Source organism: Phyllostomus hastatus, unplaced genomic scaffold, assembly GCF_019186645.2.
Source record: "Phyllostomus hastatus isolate PE091 unplaced genomic scaffold, TTU_PhHast_1.1 phas_contig_86, whole genome shotgun sequence".
Taxonomy (NCBI): Eukaryota; Metazoa; Chordata; class Mammalia; order Chiroptera; family Phyllostomidae; genus Phyllostomus; species Phyllostomus hastatus.
Genome location: NW_025333977.1, coordinates 90903789 through 90931135, shown reverse-complemented (window position 1 = coordinate 90931135; position 27347 = coordinate 90903789). Strand labels below are relative to the sequence as shown.

At 49.6% G+C, this 27347-nt stretch overlaps 1 protein-coding gene across 3 annotated transcripts in view; it reads left to right on the top strand.

Annotated features, from left to right (window-relative positions):
* Positions 1 to 27347, top strand: part of MYLK (myosin light chain kinase) — a 285784-nt gene that overhangs the window by 226494 nt on the left and 31943 nt on the right. For all 3 annotated transcript variants that reach the window (XM_045850924.1, XM_045850925.1, XM_045850926.1), the window contains 7 exons: positions 7945 to 7995; positions 8703 to 8830; positions 10941 to 11094; positions 16730 to 17032; positions 23785 to 23817; positions 23912 to 24005; positions 25216 to 25419. In XM_045850924.1, the coding sequence (XP_045706880.1) occupies positions 7945 to 7995; positions 8703 to 8830; positions 10941 to 11094; positions 16730 to 17032; positions 23785 to 23817; positions 23912 to 24005; positions 25216 to 25419 (967 nt within the window). The remainder of the gene's footprint in view (positions 1 to 7944; positions 7996 to 8702; positions 8831 to 10940; positions 11095 to 16729; positions 17033 to 23784; positions 23818 to 23911; positions 24006 to 25215; positions 25420 to 27347) is intronic.

The window sequence follows — 27347 nt, the reverse complement described above, 5'->3', positions numbered from 1 at the left end:
CTTTACATGCTTTAAGGGTCTCTGCCTTTACCGTGTTTCCAGAATGTGGGGAGATGCAGGTAAACACTCCTTTGTATTCCACGTCTGGCCTTGGCCCTAGCTTTACCTCTGACATTGGCCTCAGTGTCACCTTTGGCCTCAGGGTCACCTTTGGCCTCAGTGTCCACGACGGGCCATCCAGACTCTGATGCTTGTTGATAACTTTGCTTTGGCCTCGCATATGTGCTTCTCTCTGAAAGCGAAAGTCACGTCAACTTGAAACCACCTTTGGATATCCAAAGCAGTGTTCAGTTTTCCTAAGAGGTTTTCCCAGAATTGAATATTTCTCTCTTTTTAAAAGATTTTATTTACTTTTAGAGAGAGGAAGGGAGGGAGAAAGAGGGAGAGAAGCGTCAATGTGAGAGAGAAACGTTGATCGGTTGCCTGTCCTACACACCCCAACCTGGGATGGAACCCACAGCCTAGGCACACACCCTGACTGGAAACCAAATGAAGGACCTTTCGCTTTGTGAGACAACACCCAAGCAACTTAATCTACAAGGTCCAGGCTCAGATCATCTTTCTTTTAAACATTCTTTCAAGGTCATGGGGAATGTTAAATCCTGACAGGATTCAAGAGCTAAAAGGAAATGCAAAGAGGTTGAGGCTTGGCATTGAGGCTCACTGGACAGTGAAAGGTGTGGGACCCTGGGAGAGAAGCTGGGGTGTTCCCATAACTGTCTTTGAAAGAAACGGGGTACCGACTTCCAGTTACTCTTAACCAAAGTACTGGTCTATGAGGAGTGACGGTGCCCAATACCGTCCTCGCCCCACATGCCTGTGACCCTGTGACCCAGCCCTGTGCCGCTGCTGCAGCTCCTTCCCAGCTGCCCCACTGCCTCCCACAAGCCAGCTAAATGGCAGGGCGGGCTCTCCCCAGGGAGGGCCTGGAGGATGCCAGTTAAGCAACCCTGGCACTGCTGTCTCAGGCATGCTGGCTGCCTCTTTTACGACCATCCTGACATTCTGTGTCCTGGGGGCTGGTGGATGCGTGTTTACAGTGACAGGAGGAGCAGTGTTCACCTGGAATCTTCTTATGTGGCAGCCATTGCTATGAGGGAATGTGTGCAGGAAATCTGCCCAGAGATGTTAATTCTGGGAAGATGACCAACATTTCTGCACTTATCTGTAAGGACAGGGAATGGGCCTGGTGTGTGCATGGTGGGGGCGGGGGCTGTCTAGTGGCCCGGAGCCCTGAGCCTACCCAGTACAGGGAGGGGGTTTAGCCTCCCCTCCCGGCTCCTCACTGCCACCCTCCTGCTCTGGCTCAGCCTGCAGGGTCAGTGTCCCCTCCACACTTCCCTCAGCCTTCAGGAGCTTCAGGAGAAAGTCACTGCTGATTTTGGGAACTGTGAAGATTTTGAAGTCTATTTTTAGTTAACTACCTAAAAAGAGCAAAGTCCCCAGAGAGGCAGAGACCCAGGGACCTCCCTGTACTCAAGGCTGTTCCAGCTACCTCCCCAATCTCCTTTGCTCTTCATTATCGCAGAACCTTTAGACTTGCCCAGACCCACCTTCAAGCTCTGTAAATATCTCCCCAATGCTTTAGCCCTCAATTCACTGGAGAGATGTACTCAGATGCCTTCAGACTGAGCAGTCTAGAAACTTCTGCAGTGTGCTGACCTCCCTGCCAGAATGGAAGAAAGGTCCGAGAGGCCAGGACTAGGTTCAGACTTGTGCCAGCTGAGCAGAAACAAGAGATAGATTGTGCAGACAGCTGGAGACTGGCCTCCCCGGCCCTGCCCCAGGTTTCCCTGGAGGCATCCAAATTCAGAGCTTTGATCCATGATGTTTTTATTGGGCTACTTCACTTCTTCCAGCCTCTGTCTCCTGTCTAGAGTGGAAGGCTCAGCTCCTGGCAGATTTCATCTAGGTGGTAAGCCAGGAGGCTTCTCCTTTTTCGTGGAAAGTTGCACAAGGATTCAAGCCCCAGGACTTACCGTATGTCTCAGCATCAGAGCCCAGGAGTGTTCTTGGGAATTCCCCAGTTAACAGAGGTCCTCAGGAGTTTCACTCATGCCTTTAATAGCTATTTTTCGAGCATGTGTCAGGTACTGAGTTGGGCACTGGGGACACAGAAGGTGAGCAGGACGGGTCCTCCTCCTGTCCCCAGGGAGCATGCTATAGCAAATGCGTGTTGAGGCAGCTTTCTGCAATTGCACTGCCTTGGGATATGTGCTGAGTTAGGGCCACCTTGGAGGGGCATGGACCCAGCCTGGTGGAGGAGATCCATGAGCTGAGACCTACCTGAAGAGTGTGCATCAGTCAGCAGGGAGCTGACAGCAGAAGCCCAGAACTGTAGAAACCAAAAGGCATTCAGAGCACAGAACAGCACCCCCGGAAGGTGGCACAGGGACCAGCAGCATCGGCATCCCGGGAAGGCCAGGAATCTGTGCTTCTAGCAGTGTCCCTAGTCACCATGAGAACCACTGGAGGCACACTAGATTTTGAGAACCACTGATAATGAGCATCAAGGGCATGGGGGAGGGTGTTCGCCAAGAGGGAACAGGAGGAAAGCAGGCGGGAGATGCAAGCCAGGGGCAGATCTCAAAGGCCCTGTAGGATGCACTGGACTTGATCCTAAGTGGCAGCGGGCAGTCACTGGAGAGGTTTAAAGAGGAGTAATATCAGCTCTGCATTGAGAAAGACAACTTTGGCCTCAGGGTGATGCATGTCCTAGGGCGGGACCTAGGAGGTGGTAGAGTTAAGGCCAGAATGGTGACTGGAAGCGGGGGGTATGTGGGAAGTGTCAGACAGTGGAGGTATTTAGTCAACACACACTGGTGACTGGATATGGGTGGGGAGGGGGCCTTGGGAGAAGTGGGGACAAGCCGCAGTGTGGGGGAAAGGTGCTGGTTTGGGTTCTGGACATATTTCTACTTGGCCACATGAGCTTTATAAACCCAGCAAGTCATCTGACTTTTATGTGAACCCACCTCCTTTTTCATGAAATAGGAACAATGCGAGGTGCCCTGCATTTGTTTGGTTGGGGTAGGAACTAAATGATAAAAAGGGTGATGTGGCCATGGGTTAGAGACAACTCGCCGAATCCAGCTCTCTTCAAGAAACCAGGTTTTAGCATCAGATGGCTCTCCTTTCCAATCCATAAATTATGTTATTGTAAGCCCAAAATACAATTCATGGATTGCAGCAGGTGATCATACAAAATAGGTATAGAATAGGGTATAAAACATTGTTAACATTTACAATTGTTTTTACTGCCCTGGTTGGTGTGGTTCAGTGAACCACACTGGCCTGCAAACCGAAGGGTCACCGGTTCGATTCCTAGTCAGGAGCATGCCTGGGTCGAAGCCCAGGTCCCTAGTTGGGGGCGTGCGAGAGGCAACCCATGGAGCTGTTTCTCTCACACATCAGTGTTTCTCTCCCTCTCTCCTTCCCTTCCCCTCTCTCTAGAAATGAATAAATAAAATCTTTTTTAAAAAACTTTTTAAAAATAAAATTGCTTTTATTGAGAGAGACCAAACCAATTTCAAATCCTAGCCAATTCCAACAGCAGAAGCTCCAAATTTATAGAACAGAAAGCATAAAACTTGGGCCTTCGGTTCCACTTGACTCTAGCACAGAAAGATGAGTATTAGTCCAGACTCTGCATCTGGTACATAGGTTTCCCCGGGCTGCCAGGAACAGGATGGGGTGGGACTTTGATGTCATCTGGTTTCATTCTGTGCCGCTGTCCCCTCCTTACCAGCTCCTGGCCCACCACTCCAGGGGCCATCAGCCTCCTTCCTGGCCCCGAGAGCCATCCACAGCTGCATTCATTTTTCCTGACAAAGTACCACAGACTGGGTGGCTTAAACAGCAGAAGTGTGTTGTCTCATGGTTCTGGAGGCTAGAACTCCAAGATTCAAGTGTCAGCAGGTTCGGTTTTGCTGAGGCTTCTCTCCTTGGCTTGAGGTGGTCGCCTTCCCACTGTGTCCTCACATGGCCTTTCCTCTGTGTCCAGATTTCCTTTTCTTATGACACCAATCAGACTGGATGAGGACCTACCCTAACAGCCTCGTTTCAACTTAATCACTCTTAGAGGCTCCATTTTAGTCATATTCTGAGGTGTGGGAGTTAGGGCATCAACATGTGGATCTGGGGGGACACAGCTAAGCCCACAACAACAGCCCTGCACAGAGTCCCTCTGATGGGATGGCTTTCGCTCTCCCCAGGAGGTCGGCTTCTAGCTGTGGTAGAAGCCTCTTTTCTTCCCCCGAGAGGCTCTCTCTTCCCTCTCCCCAGCAGCCTCGGATGAAAAGGCTCGAGGGCTTCATGGCTCAGCCATGCCTGGGTGTTTCATACTCCATCCAGCATCCACGCCCGAGGGATTTGGCTTCCTCATGTTCTTCCCGCCTAGCATCTGTGAGCTCTCCCTCTCCCAGCCTTCACACTCTTCTCTCTCACCTTGGAAGACACCTTAGCTTGACATCCCTAGTCTGCCACCCCATTTCTCTTTGCCCCTTTCACCTCCGGAATTCTTGATGGATTAGTTGGCTCCCTACCTGCTTCCTTGAGAATCTCCTCTGGAACGACTTCTGACACTCCTGCCCCACCGCACCTGCCCTCTCCCGCACCACCCATCACCCGGTGCTGGCCCTGCCCAAGGCCCACTCCCCGCGCTCTCATCCACCTCGTCTGCGTCCACTGCAGCAACTACCCTCCGTCTGCCTCTGGCCTCTCAGAGCCTTCCACAGCCCCTTCTCCTCTTTCACTGCATTCTGTTCCCCAAACAACTGACCCGTCCTCACAGTTTCCAGTATAAATTACAGTTTTGACCCTGAAATGTTTCATTTGTGGCTTCTGCCAACCTTTCTGTGATCTCTGAATTCTGATCCAGGCTTTTGCCTACATACAGATTAAATTCTTTCATCCACCAAGCCAAACTCATCTTATACTCCCAAACTCTGTCATCCATCAGTATAATTTTCCCATTTATCCAAGCAAGAATTCTCCAAGGAATCTTTGTACCTCCCTCTTGTTTAGCTCCTACTTCTTTTAACTTTTCTTCTGTCTCGTATTTATATTTTCGTTTCTGCTGTCCTTACCAAAGCTGGACCTGGATGATTGGTTCCTTCCCAGAGTAAGGCAGTAGCCTCCTAGGTGGGGATCTTCTTCCCCCAGAAATTGTAGAGGCCCCCCAGTACCCTCCAGCCAGCCAGACTGCTGTTCGTGTGAGGACTCTGATCACTGAGGACAAAGACCAAACTCTGACTCGACCTCTAGACCAGCTCTGTCCCGTAGCACTTTCTGTGAGGGCAGCCCTGTTGGGCGTGGGCACAATGTGATAGCCAGTGACCACATGTGACCGGCGTGACTGAGAGACCACCTTTTTCATTTTCTATAAGTTAAGTCGCCACACTGTCATCACACCACTGCTCTTTAATCCCAGCCCTGTGCTCTGGCCAACCTCCAGCAACCACCACCTGAGCTATCTCAGCTCCGAGCCCCTCCCTGCTCCTGAGCTGTGGGCCGGGCTCTTCCTCTGTGCCTGGCTCAGATCCTCTCTAGTTCTCAGGTCCACCTGCGTCCGCCTCTTAGCCCTGCCTGCCTCCCCACCTGCTTATTCCACACGGTACTCCTCCTCCTTCGTCGGAACAACCATGTCATGTTGGCTGGATAAGTTTATTTTTAAACTCTCTATTTAACTTTTACTTTGAAATAATTTTAGACTTAAATGAAAAATGCAAAAATAATACAAATAAATCTTATATACCCTTCACTCAGATTCTTCAGATATCAACATTTTACTGTGTTTGCTTTATCATATTTTCTCTCTCCCTTTCTTTTTCCATTTCTCTTCCCTCTACCTCTCCACACATACACACACACACACACACACACTTTATGAGCAGTTTGAAAGTTGCACATTTGTTATCCTCTGCACCTAACTTCTTCAGTGTATATTTCCTAAAATCATAGACAATCTCATAAAATCACAGTTTAGGGATCAAAACTACAAAATTAACACTGATACAATGCTATCTACCATCTAATTTGTTGGACTTCATCAAAATTTCCCAGTTATCCTATAAATGTCCTTCTGGCAAAAGAAAAAGACCACATGTCTGGATATTTAAGCTCTTGAGGCTGATTTCTACGTTTGTTTGATTTCTCCTCGGTACCCAGGCTAGTAGTTTGCACCAATTGGCATTTGCCTGGCACATTGTCAGCCCTTTCATGAGTTGAATGGATAGATTAATAATGGGGATGAACCAGGGCGAACCTGGTGGAAGCGGGCCTTGCCCTGGGTCCAGCCATGCACCCGCTGGCCAGCAGCTGCGTGCTCTCAGCGTGCTTCTGTCGGCATCAGTGCTTCTTGGGGATCTCGGATACGTAGCAGCAGTCTTCCCGTTTTACCTATGCCCACTGACAACCCGCAGGGCCAGCCGCCTTGCCTGTGGTCACTGAGCAGCTCTGTGTCCAGGACATAGCACTGCCTCCCTGTGATCTGCAGAGGCAAAGTTTTGTGGATGAAGAATCATTAACACAATCACACTCATTCATTCAATAAATAGTCACTGAGTGTCTACTATGTGTCAGGCACATTAGGTATACAGCTTATACTTTGGGGGGAGGCAAAGGGCAAACAATAAATAAATAATGAATAAATAATTTGTTACACAGTGTTAAGCACCATGGGGGAAAATAAAGCGGGGTAAGCATGGTAAGGAGTGCTAGGGTGGAGGGTTGGTATTTGATAGAGAGTGGTTCGGGAAGGTCTCATGGTTAAATAACTTCCCCCATTTTTGTGTTAAAGTATAATTTACATACATGAAATTCCCCCATTCCTGTGCACAGCGCTGTGAACCTCCACAGACACATGCAGTCCTGTAGCTGCTGCCACGGTAAAGGACGGTTCCGTCACCTCCAAACACGGCCTCCTGCCTCTGAGTGGCCAACCCCTCCCCCACCTCTGGCAAGCACTAATTTATGCTCTGTCCCTGTGGTTTTGCCTTTTCTAAATGCCGTGAAAATGGGATTATGCAGTGCGTAGCTGTTGATTCTGGCCTCTCTTAGCGAACAGAAGAGACACATCATTGATGATTCATCCATGTGATGTGTCTGTAGTTGGTTCCTTTTTATTGACGGGTAGAATTTCATTGTATAAAGGTACTGCAGTTCATCTGTTCTTCAGTTGAAGATATTTAGATACCTTCCAGCTTGGGGCAATTATAAAGAAAGCCACTGCAAACATTCACGTGCAGGCGTTTGTCTGCAGGTTGACCTTCCTTTCACGTGGGTAGGTAGGTTGCACGGCTTCTGAGAACAGACCTGGCAGAACATGAAAACGAGCCATGGAAGCAGCCGAGGATAGTTGTGCATGTTTACCACGTTGTTATTTAGCCAAATGACGAGGTTTGCCCTAACAATCTGGTCTGTTTGGGTCATTTTTTTTATGTGAGTTGTTTGGCAGTAGGAATGGAGGAGACCATTGGTTAGTTCATTCATTCATTGATCCATTCAACAAAGATTTAACAAAGTGAAAGCCAGCAGTCCAGTCTGTGACCCAAAGAAAGCCCGAGACCCTTGGATCCACACCAAAGGCTAATTTTAGTTGGTTTATCTGACATAATTTCCTTTCTGAGTTTCCTGAAAGTTAGGGTGAGAGAATAGTTAGTGAGTGTGGGGCTATCATCATTGAGATGGACATTGGGACCTCAAGCATTTTTGAGCTCTTCTCTCAGTGGAGGCTTCAGGGACCACCTCCAGAGGCCCCGCTGAGGATTGATGTCCACCCAATTGGGAGGCTGTCTGTGTGAGGCCGTGCGACATCCAGAGGGACGCATACAAGTGAGGACTCCATACCCATGAAGGGCCAGTGGACCAGAATGCATCCTCCTAGGACTCGGGAGTCTCGTGAGAAAACAGAACTGACAAAGTAACGTGAAATTTTTGTTTCAGGTGACGCAACTGTGAAAAAGAAACCTACCCCCAAGACACCTCTAAAAGCAGGTAATTTGCCATGGCAACATGTGGGGACAAGGGAGCCATCTGCCATGAGGGGTTTGTCCTCTGTCCTGCTGGGCGCCCCCCTACCCTGATTCATGCTGTGTGTTGTTCAGGCTGAACTTTCCCCGGGAGCCTCTGCACACCTTGGTCTCCAGTCTCTTCCACTGCTTGCCTTTTCTCCTGCTTCCCCTATACGTACAGTGTCACACACTACTAGCAACTTTCCTGTCCCTTCTGCACATTCTGCCTAACCCTCTGCCCCTAAGGAGGTGATCCACTTCGTGCTGTTTTGATACCCTGCTCTGTGCGTCCCTGTCATACGGAGCCTTGTCTGTTTTCCACTGAAAGACATTTGGGATATGAACCATATGGAGCCTCTCACCCAGGGTGACCTGGAGATTAAAAGGCAAGGTGCTGTTTAATTAATAATGGAGTTAGGATATAGACTCAAAAATTTAGGGTAAGACACAAATTGTAGAGCAACCAACACATGGAGAATTATGCCATGTGAATTGTGTGGGCCACTATGAGAAAATCAGAATAAAGAGATGAACAACCCAAGCAGGTCCATCAGCTCAGACGTTCTGAAGCAGTGATCACTGACCTCAGTGTCAGAAGGTTCCGGAAGGCAGGAGAGGAACAACAGACCAGTGTGGTCAGCAGAGTCAAATGAGGTCAGAATGTCTTACTTTCCTGCTTGTCCTCTCCAGCCATGCCCCCTCAGATCATTCAGTTTCCCGAGGACCAAAAGGTGCGTGCTGGAGAGTCCGTGGAGCTGCTTGGTAAAGTGACGGGCACCCAGCCTATCACCTGCACCTGGATGAAGTTCCGAAAGCAGGTCAGTAGAAGAGGGGTGCGGCCTGAGAACAACCCACACAGCCCCTAGGCTGGAAGGGATGTGAAATGCTCAAATGGGGAAGCATCGCCCAGGGGCCGTGGAACAGGAGAGCCCCCACCCTCTCATCACCCACCCACCAAACCTGAGTTCTTAACATCACCTTTTCCCCCAAATCTACCAGTAATACCTGCTTTATAGACTATTTGTCTAAGCAAGAAAAGTATGAAGGGAGAAATAGAAACCACCCTTGGTTCCCACCTGATTTTGATACCTTGGTCTAGAATTCTACTCAGACTCAGGAAAATGGAACCACTGACCTAGGAGACCCTGTAAGCCTTCTGTGATTCCATGCCAGCCCAATGAACCCAGTCTGTGGTAACAGCTTAAACTTACTACATGCTAAAGGGATAAAAGTGAATCTGAGCACTTGGATACATAAATTGTATGTTAAGGAGAATTTTGTCTTGCTGGGCCAGAAATCAAGCTACCGTTTATAATTATGGTCCTATGGGAACACGTCTGAAATTCTGAACAACCAGCTTTTAAAGGCACTTGGAGATCCCATGTTGTGGTGTGCGCCCGCAGGCCTGATCAGCAGAGGCCCCGGGACAGTGGGCTGGCACTGGATTGGAAACTCTACAGAAGGGGTGAAGATTTCTTCTGGGTCCTCTGTTGCTCTATTCCCAAACATCCAAGTTGTCCCAAGGCCCAGAAATGGGAGGCTAGTATCAGGAAGGAAAGGAGGTTTGGTCTCAAAAGATGAAGAAGAGACATTGGCCTTTAGCATCCCAAAGCCTGTTAGCCTCTGGCAATGTCTGGGCCGTTGTCTGAAATAAGGTGGAATCTCATCCCTTTTCAGAGACATTTGCCCAGTCTCAGCTCTGTCTCTTTCTGTAGTGATGGGAATGTTCTGTATCTATTATCCAATATGTAGCCACTAATCACATGTGGCTATTAAGCACCTGAACTGTGATTAGTGTAACTGAGGAACTGAATTAAAAAAATTTTTTTTACTTATTTTTTTTAGATTTTTAAAATTATTTATTTATTTTTTAGAGAGGGAGGGGAGGGAGAAAGAGAGAGAGAGAGAAACATCAATGTGCAGTTGCTGGGGGCCGTGGCCTGCAACCCAGGCATGTGCCCTGACTGGGAATCGAACCTGTGATGCTTTGGTTCGCAGCCCGCGCTCCATCCACTGAGCTATGCTAGCCAGGGCTGAATTTTAAATTTTAAGTATTAAAAATTATAATAGCTTTGTTGAGATATAATTAACACACCATAAAATTCACTCTTTTAAACCCACCCTTTTAAAGTGTTTTTTAGTATACTCACAAGGTTGTGCAACCACAACTATGATCTAATTCCAGATTATTATCATCGGCCCCCCCAAAACCTCAGACCCATTAGCAGTCATTCCTTCCCTTCCCCCAAACCCTGGCAACCATTAACCTACTTTCTGTCTCTATGGATTTGCCTATTGTGGGCATGTCACATAAATGGAATCCTATAATATGTTTTCTTTTGTGTCTGGCTTTTTTTCACTTAGCATAATGTTTATAGGGCTTGTTCATCTTGTAGCATGGATCAGTACTTTATTCTTTTTTATGGCCAAATAACATTCCATTGTTTGAATATACCACATTTGTTTGTCCACTCATTAGTTGATGGACATTTGGGTTGTTTCCACTTAATTAAAATTTAAATAGCCACATGTGGCTAGTGACCATGGTTTCAACAGTATAACGGAAGTCAGAACCCATAGGCCTGCGCTTTATGAGTTAACTTTGCTCACATGTGTTCTCCCACCATCCCATCGCAGTGTGGTGGAGGGACACCAGGGTGCTCCTAAACTCTGGTCTAGAGCAGCAGCTGCAGACTTCCTTCTCCCCAGCTCTGCTCAGCACCCCATGCCTACCTCAGATCCAAGCCCCCAGAAAGGCCTGGCTCTGGATGCAGCAGAGAAGGGGTCTCAGGAGGAAGCCCAGAGTCCGGAGAAGTCCAACCCCACACAGCTCCCGCAGCTGCATCCCTTTGGGAGTGGGGCTGGGACTCAGCTCCCCCTTCCTCTCCTGGCCCTCGTCTCCAGCAGCTTCCCACTCTCTGCCCGTAGATCCAGGAAAGCGAGCACATCAAGGTGGAGAGCAGCGAGGGCGGCAGCAAGCTCACCATCCTGGCCGCCCGCCAGGAGCACTGCGGCTGCTACACACTGGTGGTGGAGAACAAGCTGGGCAGCAGGCAGGCCCAGGTCAACCTGACCGTGGTCGGTGAGTCTGGAATGGGTTGGCCTGGAAGTGGGGAGACAGGAACAGTAGAGAGCACCCATGCGGGATGCTGGACCTCAGGCCTCATCTCCCAGGGGACCTAGTCCTTCTGACCCATCATCTGCCCACAGCCTCCCATACTCTCACTTTATTTCCTTCTGCCTGAGCTCACACTGTTGCTGTGTTTCACATGCATTGAGAGCTCCAGACCCTACACACACCCTCACCATGGTTTCCTCTTCCTGTGAATCTCTTCCCAGCTTCTCTTCCTTTCTCCTCTTTGGAGACCCTGAGCTCCTCCAGGTCTTCTCCTACTTGGCACCTATAACTCCTTTCCCCTCTCTGGTCACCACTTTCCCCGCCAGCTCAGTCCCATGGAAATTTTCATCTTGAATCAATGCTGCCTTCCGACTTCACTGCTTCTACACCTGATTTGGGGGGCATTACAGGAAGATCACATCAACCCACAGACTCAGTCGGGATTCTGACAAGATCCAGGCTTGGCCAAGGTATTGGTGCTGGTCAATGCCCTTGCCCAGTCTCTGGGATAGCTTGTCACCCTGAAGGCCTTGGCCTCTAGCTTCTCTGAGAATTAGGAGGCATCAGGCACGAGCTTGCTCAGCTTCAGGGCCCCACACATATGGTATCTCTGTATCTGTCCCCAGGCTGACTTCACCCCATTGACCCCGTGTTTACTGATGTGATCTTTCTTTTGTTTCCTTAGGTCAGGAGTTTTAAATCTAGAAAGCCAGTGAACCAGGAGTCAGAGAATAGATTTCTCATCTATAACAGACTGAGGGGATAGGGAGCTTTTCTCACTCTTTTTGTCTTTGGTGACTTTGGATGCTTATTTCAATAGTTTTTCCTGTGAAGTCAGGAACACTGGGTGAGGTGGCGGGGCGGGGGTGGGGGGTGTGGAGACTGAGAGCTTGGAGAAATGATCCAATCGGTCTGTCCTTACACTAAGACTTGCACCTGAGGTATTGATTCGGCCCCACGTCCTCACCCATTAGCAAGCATTGGTTTCCAGTTTCTCTTGGTGTTTTCTCTCATCTGCCCCTGCTGGGGAAACTTTGGGGTCCACTCCTTTGAACTAGTTTTCTGTGACCAGTGCCCCCTACCCCCACTCAGCAAGGTCCACTCAGTGCCACACATTCCCCTCCCCCATCACCATTGCTCAAGCTGCAGTTCTGGCCTTTTATGGTTTAGTTTCTGATTCTCCTCAGCCAGTACTGACAAGGCCATTGGTGTGGCTGCCCGCCAGCTGGCAGGAGCAGCACGTTAAATGCCGTCCTGGGAGGGGAGAGGAATGGAGGGGAACGGGCTTTCTGTCTGCCTCCCCCTCACAGAGCTAAGAATAGAATTGCTCAATAAAATGAGGACTTGCATTGATGCAAACAGCAAAGCCACATTCATTCAGAGCCCGTGGATTTAGAATTAGTGCAAAGTAAACCTGGATTTAGCCTAGATTTACCTGTGCATCTCTAATGACATCTGTGTATTATCTGATCAAGGTTGATTAACTAGATGTAAGATATGAGACAGGAATTATTTGGCTTACCCTGGATGGTTTTCCGGCACTTTGGAAGCACTCATTTATAGGCAAGCTAAATAAGGCTGGTTTAACACAACTTCTGCTTGTCAGTAGTAAACTTCTCATGTGTTCTTTAAAGTACCACTTCCTTTTCAGATAGTCTATGACTTCTAATTCATAAATGATAATAAAAATTAGCCTTTCCCTCAGTTAGTTGAAAGGAGTGACATTTAGCTCCTCTAAAGTCTTCTGGTCATTACATGTTGAAAGGCAGTGTGGGGATTTGCAACGCTCGGAGGGCCTCTCCTCTGCCTGCACCTGTCTGTAGCAGCAGCCTCTGAGGGGTGCGGGTGGGCAGGAGAGAGGCGCCCGACACACACGAATTCTTTCCTGTAACTTGTCCAGCAAGAGAAAAACAGGTCACTTTGCATATCTTTAAAGGAGAAAAGCCAAGTAGAAAGAATCCTAAGTACTCAGTAATCCCCAAATACTATCTGAGCGTGGAAATTGGGCAGTTTTTCAGGGCAGATTTCCCTTCATAATGCTTGGCTTGCATCTAAGCAAGTTGTGTCTTGATCTTATTCTACCTGATAGCCTAGAAAATAACTGGCCCCTAGATCGAGGATCTGAAGATTTTTTGTAATCTCCTTTTGGCTCTGCCACGAGCTAACTGGGTATTCTTAGTAAGAAAAGTGTCTTAGCCTCCCAGGGGCCAAAGGCCAGGATATCCAGGTAGATGACCCTGGAGCTCTTGCAGCCCCCTGCCTTTCTATGAAAGATGCAAGGAACTGCTGAGGTGCCAGTGAAGGGAGCCCTAGGTGGGGTTAGGCACAGCCACAAAGCATCTTCAAACACACAAGCGGGTAGAGCCCACTAGGATGGTTATTGAAGTGAAAATCATTAGACTTGAGATCCTCCATTTTCTCAGGAGTGTAAACATTTGCTGAACAGAAAATCTTGGAGTTTGGTGCCATCAGAGACCTGTCCCTTGGACTCAGCATTTCCCATTCTATTAGTCAGGTCTCCAGGGAGCCATGGGAAAATTCCCAGGAACTCCTGGAGCTCTGGGCACTAGACACTGAGCCTGCCTCCTTTTTACCAGGCCATCCCCAGGTCGCCCTCCCACACCCAGTGTGGCTGTGCTGCTAGAATGGAGGGCAGGCCCACAGATGCTCTGTTCTGAGGGTTTTCATCCCTGAATGGTCTGCCTCTGCACGGGGCTCTGCAGGCTGTACAAAACAGGAGACATTAGACACAGCCCAAGGTACTGGGGGGGTTGGGGCTTCCAGTCTTGGGCCACTTCAGATGTGGGTGTTTTCTTCTGAACTCCTTATTTCAAATTCTTGAAAACATTGGAGTTTCATGTGGAATTATTGCAGCTGTCTCCAAATTTTGCATCTTCACTTGTACCGCAAGGGGTGACATACTAGAGGTCTATCCAGAAGGTCTCCAGCCATATAATATGAAAAATAGGTACATTTATTAAGAAGATACAAGATTCAAGAAACAATGTACTTAGGACAGTGATGCCTCAGTCCCATTTAAAGTAGGCACCTTGGGGCCTCACACAGTTCTCCCAATTGCCATCAGCCCCCCTATCGTATTTTACTGAATCTCATCAACAGTCTGAAATCTCTTCCCTATAAGAGGTGATTTTAGTTTTTGGAAAAGCCAGAAGTTTCAGGGTGCCAAATCTGGGCTGTAGGGAGCTTAAGTCACCTGGGCAATTTTTTATTTTGCAAAAAAACTCTGCATGAGACATGATGCATTAGTGGGCCCATTGTTGTGATGAAGCTGCCAATCATCAGCTGCCCACAGCTGGGGCCTTCTGAATCATGTGAATAGTTTGCACTGAGGAATTTTCAAGTTTAATGCAAAATTTGATGCAGATTTGTTACTCTACTCTCTCAGTATGTTTTAATGCAACAGCCACACAGTACACATGCTCACTCAATGGCATCTACAGACTAGTACAATGAAGTTGTCACACATGCGCATTCCAGTCCACTCTCCTTGGCTGCCAGGTTACACTGATGTCACAGAAACCATCCTCATTATATTAATAATGTCTGGACTTTTCCCGAACAGACCTCATATGCCATATATCAGTTTTCTCTCTTTCAGCCAAGAGACATCTGAACAGGGGAGAGTACAAGTAGTACTTCTTCTGCAGTATACACTTCTCAAAGTTTTCTTTTCTTGACCAAAGCAGAGGGGAGAAAATCCGTCAGTGGCAGGTGCTGCATTCATTAAATGCACATGACTCTAAATGTGCTCAGACATTTTGCAGGAAGTTTTCTTTGTGGGAAGCAGTGTGTCTGTCTTTCATCCCTCTTTAGGCTTTTTACTTTTGTAGCTGGGTCTTGAGAGGACTTGATCCACTTGCCTCTAAGAGAGTTTAGAGTAATAAACATCTTAGCCAGCACCAGAAATATCTCTAAAAAGACCAATATATCTTTCAGAACAAACAGTTTTTCTAAGAGAACATATTTAACAACTAGTGAAAGTGGTTCCATCACGGGAGGCCTCCAGAGTGACTGCAGAAGTAGTGTGTCACAGTCCCAGAGTCACCCCCGGGCGAGGTCCAGGCTTGGGCTGCAGGGGACGGACAGTGTCCAGGCAGCGCGCTCTTGGCTGGGACATAGAAGCAGCAGGGCGTGGGGCAGGCAGAGAATGGTTACACATGTGAATGTGTGTATATATATGTTTACACGCACATATGCAAAATGCTTTCTTCCCCCATATGTGCAGGGCCATTTGTAGAAACTCTGGTTTTCCTGATTCGCAGAGGAGTGGGAGAGTAGAAATCAAGTACTTTACCTAGGTTTGCTTACACGATGCTTGCAAAACCTCTAAAAGGAACATACATATTAGCACCATGTTTCCAAAGAAAGACAAACTAGTCTTGGAAGTTAAGGAATTCTCTAGAGTTCACATAGCTTATAAATCCACACAACATAAAAGTGTGGTTTTGATTGTTAGTTGGGGGAGCTCTGCACCTCATAGTGCCTTAGGAGGGGAATGCAGGGCTACTAAACACAGATATCTGTAGCTAAACCCACCACCTGTAGAAGCTAAATCTGACAGATAGGGAAATTTTGTTCAAATCAGCAACTGGCAAAATCAGCAAAGCTCAAGAACCTCATTAAAGTATTGGCTGCCATGACTTGCCTTGAATTTGGCAAATGTTACTGGTTCTCGGCATTACTGGTCTGAATGGGAAGGCAACCAGCCAAAGCCACCGCTTCCTGTGTCCTCAGCTCATTGTCTGGCCCTGAGTCAGGGATGGTTGTGATTTGCTGCTGTGGTTTGCTTTTGAAACTCCTTACCTCATTCTATACCAGTCCTCCAAGGATAAAAGAGGTAGGGTGAGAGTAACTTTCGATGTGTTATAAAGTCAGAAATAAACTCTTACAATAAATGATGACAGTAATAGCTCTTCAACTCAGCCACTTTTCTAAGAACTTCGCATAACTGCCTTGTGATCCAAGTGCTATTATTATCCACACTTTACAGATGAGGAAACTGAGGCACAGTAACAAATAGTGAACGGGGTCAGAGCTGTGTTCAAGCCCAGACCTGTCTGGCTCCAGAGCCCACTATGCTGCATGGCCCCTCAGCAAGGCCGGAGCCCCCCAGCCTCAAAGAAAGTGGAGTCTGACCCCTAGTTGTGTCACAGGTCACTGGCCCAGGGCCTGAAGGACACACACACACACACACACACACACACACACACACATTGAACTCTCTCAAAACAGTTTTGATGGGAAGCAGTCCACGCCTCCTGGGCAGCTTCCTAGATCTGTTTACACTGAGGAATATGTTTATGACTGGGACAAAGTACAGGAAATCATGACTTGTGACTTGTAGACTGGAAAACTAGCCAAAAAAAGGGGGTTTTCTCTGAGAACATAGGAGTTTGCAGAGCTTTCTTATAGGTGGGTTTGTGTCTAGGCATGACTGTGGGGGTGGGGGAACCACAGCCAGGACCAGGGATGTCAGCCTGAGTTCTCTGGGCTTCTCCCCCACAGGAAACCTAACTCAAAAACTTCCTTTCCCCGCGGTTCTGAAGAGTTGGATGATGTTGTGCTTCTCTGTCCCCAGACAAGCCAGACCCCCCGGCCGGCACGCCTTGTGCCTCTGATATCCGAAGCTCCTCACTGACCCTGTCCTGGTATGGCTCCTCGTACGACGGGGGCAGTGCCGTGCAGTCCTACAGTGTCGAGATCTGGGACTCCATGGACAAGACATGGAAGGAACTCGCCACCTGCCGCAGCACCTCGTTCAACGTCCAGGACCTGCTGCCCGACCGAGACTACAAGTTCCGCGTGCGCGCAATCAACGTGTACGGAACCAGCGAGCCGAGCCAGGAGTCGGAGCTCACAGCCGTGGGAGAGAAACCCGAGGGTAAGCTGCCTTCTCTTCATCGCTGGCTTGAAATAAGTATGCGTAAACTACCCTGTGCAGGTAGGCGCCTGCACTGAGAGGGGCACAGAGGAACTGGAGAGACACTGATGATGGCAGGCAGACTCTTTTGGGACCTTGATTTCCAAGGTTGTGATGCTGATCCATACTTTTAAAAGAAGTACTTAGGGCCTTTCGAAACCCACTGAACCAGCGATTTTGGCACACTGCCACCAGGGGGTGATGGTGTGTTCATCGGTGGCGTAGTCTGGGAGGCCGGAGCTCTCTCCTCTTGCGCTCCGCTTTGAGTGTCTGCTCGCTGTCGGGTTCTTGGGACACAAAGATGAGACAAGGAGCTTAAAATCTAACTAGGGGGACAGCAGTGCACACAGGTAACTACAGTGAGAAGGGCTGCATCCTATTCCCGCAGTATACACAAATTGCATGGGGGCACAGCAGAAAGCATGAATCATTTTGCCGTGGAGGCTGAGGAAGGCTTCCTAAAGGAGATCACACTCCCGCTGAGTTTTAGAAAAAGGAGTAGGCTTCTAAGAAACAGAGAAGAGAAGAAGAGGCAGTTCCCAGAGAGGAAACAGCCTGAGCAAAGGTGCAAAGGGATGGGAATGCACAGCCCTGGGAGAAGCTCTTCTCATGTGTGGCCAGGGCAGAGTGTGAGGTGGAAGCAATGCTGAAAGGGCGGCATAGTTCAAATGGTCAAGTTCATCAAAGGTCTTCAGTCCAGGGATAGATAAGATTAGCTCTGGGTTTGTTTGTTTTTTCTTGTGCAACCTAATATTTATTTCAAGTAGCATACAGATTCTAGCAATATATAGAGTTGTATGTTCCTAAGACTTTTAAAATGTCACCTTTTGGGGGGGATTAGATTTTTAAAAAATTTTTTACTGTGTATGGCATTACAATTTAGCATCTGTATATACTACAAAGTGATCGCCACTACAAGTCTAGTTTTTTAGAAAGAGATTTAGAGGAAGAGTCAAGCTTTGCTACAAAATGACTCTGGACCAGCAGTCTGCAGATCCTGGGAGTCTGTTGGGATGCAGACTCTCAGCACCCCCTCTCCCCTGTTCTTTTCTGAGCCTTCGTCATGCACCCCCTCCCCCTCCCCATGGATTTGTGTGCATATAATAGTTGGGCTGGAGGAGGGGGGTGTTGGAGTCAGTGAGATACCAGTTGGTTCTCAGTGGTATAGTCTGGGAGAGGGATGGTGAGGGTATGAACTAAAGCCCCAAAATGTAGAATTAACCTTTTTTGGTGAGTTTTGGGTAGGGAGTTGAGGGAACAAGTTAGAACAGTGTAAGATGACTCCCAGTCCCTGGCTTGGTAACTGAACACAAATTCAAGACCATTTAGAAGTCTATCATTATGATTCATGATGACTGACACCTATGAAGCCCTTGCTATATGCTAACAGTATGGTAAGCATTTTACATGAATTGTTTCATGCACCCAACTCAGTGAAGCAGATGCTGGCATCACCTCCACTTCAGAGGTGGGGAAAAGAGGGTTAAAGGGGTGAAACTACTCGCCCAAGGTCTTAAAGCTTGTAGACAGCGAGCTGAAGCTTGAACTCAAAGCTGACTGACCCAGAGCCTGTGCTTCTTTGATTAAACTGATGCAGGAGGTCAAGCTGCCTTCCCAGTGGCTTGGAGGTGGGATAGCAGGGAGGCCGGGAGAGTGGGGAGCAGGCGGGTAAGAGTAGGAGTGCCAGGAGAGGCAACCAGCTTGCAGTCTGCATGTTTGTAGCATGTTTCTTCAAGAAGAGGACTCCCTACCCCTCGGAAAAGTGACAAGAGAAAGGATCACATTGCGATAAGATGATGTTCACTAGCTGGAAAGAAAAGCTTTAACCGAGAAACTGTAGAGTCCCTGATGAACCCCACACAGAGTACCAGAGGCCACCCGAGATGTGGCGAGGAGGCCAGGACAGCAGCTTCCAGGGCGGTGGGGAGAGTCCACAGGGAAGGGTGGCTGGGACCTTCTGGCTCTGGGCAGGTGGCCTCTCCCTGCAGCCAGCTAACCCCTCTCTGTGGTCTTCAGACCCCTCCTGGGGCCCCTCCGGGCTGGGAGCAGACGAAAGGAAATGTTGAAATGGCCTGCAATCCAGAGGAGTGGTCCAGGCCACCCAGGGCTTCCACACTGGAAGCTGCTCCCACCCTCAGGCCTGGCTGGATTATCAGGGGGCAGGAGGTGGAGGGCAGAACAGTTGGCCAGTGTTAGACCTGAGGGTCAGAGGATAGAGGGCAGGTGGGAAGGTGGGGTGGAAAGGGAGGGTTCCAAGTGAATCCCTCTGTGGACCACTCAGACGCTGGTTAATTATAACCTGGGTGGGTCATCTCTTGCTATTTTAAAAGGGAAAGGGCTCTCAGAGAAGTAGGGTGTGCACATACACATACATGTGCGTGTGACAGGGAGGGATGGAACAGGTGGTCATGATGGGTCATTCTGTGGAACCAGTGAGGATGATGGTCATCAAAAAGGCAGTGCCAGTTAACCCTCCCTGCACTGAGCCCAGCTCATGTTGGCTGCCACCTTCCCCACGGCCACCACTGCAACTCCTGCCTCTGCCTTACACCTTCAGCCTCTGCTTCATCCTGACCTCTCGGCTCTACCCCTGCTGGCACCCAGGCCTCATGGTGCACTCACTCACCCAGTGTGTCCTTCCCCCTTCCTTGCTCCAGGTGCTGCTGGAGGACCCTGGAATGGTACCTCTCCTGGCACCCCTGCTTTCACCTGCTTGTTCCCCCCCACCCAGGCTCCCTGCTACCTAGCCTCCAAGCCACTGGGAAGGCAGCTTGACCTCCTCCATCAGTTTAATCAAAGAAGCAAACGATGGAGGAGGAGGCTCAGGGGCCCCATTATGCCAGAGCTATTTTTCTGACTAGGGTCCTTAACTTAACACCTTCCCTCCTGTCTTCTCAAAACTGAGTCAACAGAAGCCCTGCCTTAGCACAGCTGCCCTCCCCCATCCCATCCAGGTCTAGGTCTACACTCCCACGCTACTGGCTCTTAAATCCACTCTGCTTGTTTGCTCTTAAATCCACTCTGTCCTTGTGCCCAACCCTAATTTGTTCTGTTGTGTAATAGCTGTGAGCAAACAACTGTGATGAAGGCTTCTTGTAGGGCTGGGACGTCCTTGTAACCCTGAGGGCAGTTAGAGGTGCAGAGCCTGAAAACCCGAGGGCCAGAGAGCAGCTGCTCACCCTGTGCCACTCACCCAGTCCTAGGCTACAGCTGTGCTGGCCCACAGAGGCCCTCTCTGGCGATGGGGTGCCCTCTAGTGACCGATGTGTGGAAAGTAGCCCTCGACCTGCAAGTGGCTGCTCTGTGTCCAGGGCTGTTCAGACAAGTGCCTTGGGAGCATCTTGAGGGCTCATCTGTCCTCTCTCAAACACCTCCCCAGGGGCAGTGAGGCTCATGTGTCTGCAGAAATATCTGAGATCATCCAGATAGCCTTTCTGCTTAGCTCTTGGATCTCATTGCTATTTCTGAATAGAAGATTATTTTAAATGTTTTATTGAAGTCCTGCCTACTGCAATTTTGCTCCTTCCTTGATGGAGAGATGGAAACAGAGTAGTCACCCCTCTTTACTACAACCATTCATGCTTCCAGAGCTTGGCTAGTTGAACTGTTGTCTTTCCCCAACTCCTCTCCAGCCCCTGCCCTGTAGTCATTCCCTGAAGTGGAATGGCAGCAGGACGAGAAGGAAAAGGAGGAAGAGAATCACCTCAGCCTTGGTCTGAGTGTCACACAGAGCGAAGATTGCAGCATTCACAGTGAGCCAGAAAGAGAGGCAAGAATTCCCAGAGGATGATCTAGGTCCCCACAACTGAAGTATCAGGAAAGCATTCTATATCTCGATTCCTAAGGAGAGAGGCCAGAGGGGAGAGGCAGGTGTGGTGTTTGTGATGAGGGCAAGAAGGCCAACTCTTGGGTGTCTAACTGGTGTCAGAGTGGTTGGGAGACGCCAGTTCTACAACTGCATGCCCTACTTGGGGCTGACTGGGAGAGCCCCCAGGTGGCAGGCCTTCGGAAAGCCCCTCAAGGCTCCTCCACTAGGAAGGTACAGACGGGTCCTCTGAAAGATGCCAGGCCAAAAATAGTTAGTTTTCTCTTTTTTCTCTCGTCCTGCTGCTCGCTCTACACCGGCACCGTGCCCAGGAGCAAAAAGACAAGGGAGGCCTCAGCAGGCCACAGTCCCATCTCACATGGGGGCAGGGCAATGGGCTCCCTCACAGTGAAATGTTACTATTACTTTTGTGCATCTAAGGCCCAGTCCAGTGACTGGCATCCACGGGTGCTGTATGAATGATTGCTAAATTGATTTGAATATCGTGCTGCCCTTAAAGTCCTATTTGAAATTACCATTGTTGAACCTACTTATTGTTCTTACGGTACTTTCTGAGGTATGAGTTCCATATGCCTATAGCCTTCCTCTTATGTGAGGTATAATGCTACTTCTTCTCTCAAGTTATAGTATTTGTTGATTGATAAAAGTCTGTAACCCGTTCTCACCCTTGGCAATTGTGATCTTTTAAAATCATGTCTGCTTTAGACTTCTTTCCCAGGCAGAGAGGCCTTACCTCTTCTGAGCATCCTCACATGGTAGCTCTTCCTTTCCATAGCCCTCCACGCCTCCTTCCGCTCCATCTTGACTTTCTAAGTGCCAACAGCCTAAGACTCAGAAGCAGAAGACCCCAGGCTCTGCCAGCGGCAGAGGGGCCACGCCTGTCTGTGGCCAGGGCACGTGTCCCTGGGACAGCGTCCTGCTGTCTGCGGCAGTAGGGGGAAGAAGTGAGCTCTCGTGCTCGGGTTTTAACCAGACACCCAGGGCTCGTCGCCCCTGAGGAGCTGAATGCTGGCATTCTCTCTGAACACGTGATGCCATGACCGCCTTCCAGGTGTTTTGCTCTTGGGGGCGTCCTGGTTGTCTCTGAGCTCGACGGTGTGACTCTCGACTCTCGAATGGGTGACTTAGGAGACGTGGCCCTCCAGGCTCACACCCTGACCGTGTCTGTAAAACCCCTCCACTCATCTGAGAGTCTCGTCTATCTTTTCGTTTTAAAATTTGTCATGGCATTTTCCTTTCTGGGACAAAATATTCTTCCTAATTCTGCTTAAGTTTAGTTTTTTTAAACTATTTCACCAACAGCATTTTAAGAACTCTGAACAAACCATGGTCTCCTTTGCCCCCGGTCACATGTTTATAAACTTCTCAAATTTCTGTTTCACAGTGAGGGGCACTCATTTTATATAAGGAAACATGTTACTTTTTTCCCCACGTTGTTTGTTTAGGTCACAGTAACCTGTCCTCAGCCTAACAGAGAGGTCCGCAGTCTGTAGCTGAGCTGCACCTTCTCTGCTGCCCGCACCTCCAGCACAAACAGGCGCTTGCGCAGCCCACGGAGCTCAGCACAGTCACACACGCCACCTGCGGGCTGGGCAGCGTCTGGCCGGCCCCTCTGCCCCGCCTGCTCCTGTCTTCCTCCTGGGACACCACCCACGTGCTGTGTGCTTCTTTTCCTCTTCTTGCTCTGCAGGGAGTGTCAGCAAATCACACCCTTTCCCCAAGTCTTAGTCACACGCATGTGCACACACACATCTGGCCCCTTTAACTCCTTACACTCCCTCTCTAACTCCTCTCAAGTCTTTGTCTCCCCAGGAGCCTCCCTGGGTTCCATCTGTCAGCCAGAACCAAGCCCACATCACGGTCGAGGGACACAAAGCGCATTACAGAGCATGACATCTAGAGCTAGCCAGGGACCCCAGAAGTCACCTAAAAATGTAACTCTTTCCTTTTACAGAGGGGGAGACAGAGGGAGGCCCAGAAAGGGAAAGACACTCAGCCAAGGTCAAGAAGCCAAAGTGGCGCTGCAGGCACAAACCTGTGCGGGACAAAGGGAAGCCGGCAGTCCTAGTGTGTGCTGCTGGACACCCCTGTCTGCCCACATTCCCTTGTCACTCCCAATGCGAGCACTACAGCCGGGCTGGGCCGCTCGTGTCCCTCCGCACGCGCCTCGCTAACACCTGCGGTCTCACTGGGAAGCCTCACCTGCCCCCTCATGATGTTCTATCACTTCCTTTAAGTCACAACTCAGGGACTACTTCTTCTCAAAACCAGTGCTCTGACTTCATAGCTGCCCCTGCTGCACCACCTTCTTCCGCTGTGTGCTATGACACCATGTGCTTGACCAGGTGCAGGTGACGTGGATGTGTCAAGTAAATGTGGTTTTGCCTCCCCAGCTAAGTTATGAATTCCAAGGAAGAAGGTAATACTCCTCTGTGTCTTGTTTTGTATACCCAGCACAAACCACCAGATACCCGGTACATGGCTGGAATTTTGTAAAAACGTTTGGTAAATGGATTTGACCTGAGCAGCAATCGTAGTTTGCTGACTTTCAAGCCAGAGCAGACAGGGATTGTCACTATAGTGGGTAGGTTCTGAAAGTCAGAGGACCAGCAGAGATGTGAGGAAGGATGTGTCTAGGGGACCAGAGAGGAAGGGATGAGGTGGGAGCTGGCGGAGGGGCCCCGGGGGTGAGGAGGCCAGCACCTGCTGGCGTGCCTGTGGCCCTGTTTCAGCGCGGACTTCCTGACCACGGTGATGCCCAGAGCTCTGCACTCGGTAGTCTTGTGCCTGGGAAGTCTGAGGCCTGACAGGCCCCCAGCAGGCTGGCTGTCAATGGGCCTTCAGTGCTTACCACCATGTCCCCTCTGCCCTGCCTGTCTCTCCCCAGAGCCGAAGGACGAAGTGGAGGTGTCAGATGATGGTGAGTGATGGCCACCCGTCCTCAGGTGGGCACTTGGGGTGGGAGGGGTGAGCAGGGGTCCGATGGCTCACACCACCCCCACCCCACCCCGCAGATGAGAAGGAGCCCGAAGTTGAGTACCGGACGGTGACAGTCAGTACCGACCGAAAGGTGTCCGACGTCTACGACATCGAAGAGAGACTAGGATCGTAAGTGGGGTGGGAAGCACCCTATGGGCCCCCAGCAAGAGGGGCACCGATCCCACAGTTGCGTTCTGTGCTTGTCTTCCTGTTCTCTCCTGGGCTTTGCCAACGCCCCAGGCTGCTATTCCCACAGAATCGGGAGGGACTGGCCCTGTCGGCACTCCCCGGGAGCGGCGCCCATCCCAGGCTCTCGCAGGAGCTGCTTGTGTGGTTCTGTGCTGGCCCAACTCTGTGAGAGGCTTGCGTGAGGCCTGCCCAGACTGGGTCTGGATCGGACTGTCTCTAGGATCCCTCCAACGTATCCACAGGAAGCAGTCAAGCCTGAGCAGTGCTCACTTCGGCAGTTATAGCTTTAGTTCTTCAGTAAAACACACGCCCTGGGATTGCACAGCTGCCCATTATGGCTTACTTTATGAACTTGGTCCATGCTCTTTACTCAGAATCCTCCCTGGGGTGTGGACCCCAGCCCCAAGCTCTCGTCACAGCTGTGCTGTGCCCTCCAGCAGCAGCAGCGCCCCCAGCTGTCTGTCTCCCTCTGACACTAGTCCCAGAGGAGTACGGGAGGTGGAAGAAAAGGGAATGGGGCTCAGCTTTCATTTTCAACCTCATAACAGTGCGCACGAGGAGCCTGCCCGTCTGTGTCCAAGGACCCCACTGTCCCACAGTGGGCAGCAGGGGCTCTCCTGCACTGTCCCCAGGAGACAGTGCTGAAGAGGGGAGTGGAAGGAAGGCCTCAGGGAAGACTTTCTCACGCCAGCTTCATGGGTCCCTCTGTGGGCCAAGGAGAAAAGTCCACCAGCTGAGCCTGAGGCCTCACCAGGGAGATGACAGTCCTGGGGAAACAGCAAGACTGGGCGGTGCCTGGGAGGGGAAATGGGGCCGGGCACAGACTGAGGTTGACAAGTGACAAAGAAAGAGTGGGTTTGCATATTAGAAATGCACTTCATTGTTCTAGAGCAGTGCTGGCAAACTTACTCTATAAAGGGCCAAATAATGGGCATTTTAGGATTTATGGGCCATCCGGTCTGTGTTGCAGCTACTCCTTCGCACATTCGAGCACAAAGCAACCATAGGCAATATGCACACAAATGGGCATATTTCCAATAAAACTTTATGTAAACAGGCAGGCCAGGTTTGTCCCACAGGCCACAGCCTGCCAACCCCCACTTAGTGGAAAGATTGGCTAAACTGGCCTTTTCTCTCCTTCCATTTGCAGTGGGAAATTTGGACAGGTCTTTCGACTTGTGGAAAAGAAAACTGGAAAAATCTGGGCAGGGAAATTCTTCAAGGCATACTCAGCAAAAGAAAAAGAGAATATTCGTGAGGAGATCAGCATCATGAACTGCCTCCATCACCGCAAGCTGGTCCAGTGTGTGGATGCGTTCGAAGACAAGGCCAACATCGTCATGGTCCTGGAGATGTGAGTAGCCTGCTGCCCAGCAGCCCGGGAGCTGTGGGCCTGGGAGCCCCCCATGCATCTCCCCAAATGTCCCACCTCAGCCCCTCAGCTGCGAGCAGGAGCGTGATATGCAAGACACGTACCAGCCCACATGGCCAGGTGCTGACCACTCAGAAGAGCCCTGTGCACAGCACTGGGCCTGACCTGCTGACCACCAGCCCACCACAGCCCCCTGCTCATTTTCATAACAAACAGGCAGCTCTTTGAGGACCCCTGTGCCTTTTCCACCCTCACCTCCCCGTGAAGTGCCCTTTGGTTTCTTCCCAGGGCATTCTGATGTTGAGGTGGCTCTAGAGTAGAAGGGGAGGGACAGGGTAGCTTCCCAACTAGGCCCGGAGCTCAGAGTGTAGAAGCATAGCCCTTGCTCCGTCCTCTTGCTGTGCCCAGCCCACACTCTTTTATACTGTCTCGACTGCTCACTCTCCAAACAATAGCGCTTTCTGTGCTGGGTTGTACACGGGCGGGGGATGGATCAGATGACCTCCAGCCAAGGCTTTCCTTTTCCAGTCTGTCCTCTCGTCCCATTCCTCCACCTCTCACACCTCCGAGCTGCTGGTGTGCATACACACACACACGTGTGTGCAAACACATGCACACACTTAAAATAACACACAAAAATGCACATACTGATGTCAGTAAGCCAGATGTCCTCCACAGTGTCTGTGTTTTTTTAAACATTTCTTTTCCCTTTTCTGATTTGACGGTCTTTAATACATGATGCTGTCACATCAAAAACTGTGAGAATGCATGCTATCACAAATCCCGTCCCCACTTCTGCCCCCATCTACCCTGTTCCTACCCCCCTGCCACCAGGAACCAATTTTATTAGGTTTGTCTGTATATGCCCAGTTTCTTTATGAACATACAAGCATATAGAATACATATACCCACATTTTTCTCACCTTTTAACACAAAGGTAACATGTACTCAGGATTGTATACTTTGCTTCTTTTCCATTCAACAATTTATCTTGGAGACAGTCCCGTGTCAGTAGCCAGTGAGCTGCCTCATTCTCCCTGCTCCACGCAGCATCCTCCAGTGCGTGTGCCACAGTTCACTGTCTGCCTTTGCTTGGAGTGGGGAGACAGGAGATGGTGTCCAGGCTTCTGCTTTTACAAGCAAGCAGTTTTTTACTCGTGCCTGTGCACATCTGTAGGGTAAATCCCCAGAAGTGTGGGAGGGCTGGGTCAGTGTACATCTGAAATTTTTGAGAGATATTGTGCAGTTGCCTATAGCATCCTTGAACTGCTCCTCCACAGCAGGGCCTTCAGCCTTTGCAGGAATGCTACCACTGTCTTCACATTCTTCCCAGGCCAGGGGGGCCAGGGGGGCCAGGGAGGCCAGGGAGGCAGCACTAAGCTCAAGGTGTGAATCCCTCCCCTCACCCTGAAAACATTTTGATGTGCTCCTTTCAGTTTCTGTTCCTTAGGAAGGCGCAGTGGTTAGCGGCACAGACTTGAGTCTGATAAACCCCTCAGGCCCAACTCTGCCTCTTACTTGCTGTGGGGCCTTGAATAAATTACTCAGCTTTGCCAACCCTTGGTGTTATTATCCGTAAAAGGAGGATATAAGCTGCCCCATGAATAATGTGGGGATTAAATGGAATAACATATGGCAGGCACAGTGCTCTGTAATTGAGAGTTATTCTCAATAGTATGATGCGTTGACTTTTTCTGTATCCTGGTCTTTTTTCCACTGAAAATTATTTTGTGAGCATTTTAACACCCAACTAGGTATTGTGGAACAAATCTCACTATTCAGGTTCTATTACTATTTAGCAGTGATTTTGTAACTATTAACTCCTTCTAGTAAGAGAGGTATTTGGATTAGACTCCCATTTGGTTCTAAAATTCTGGGGAACTACAAAAGATTCAAAGAAGATCTTTGTT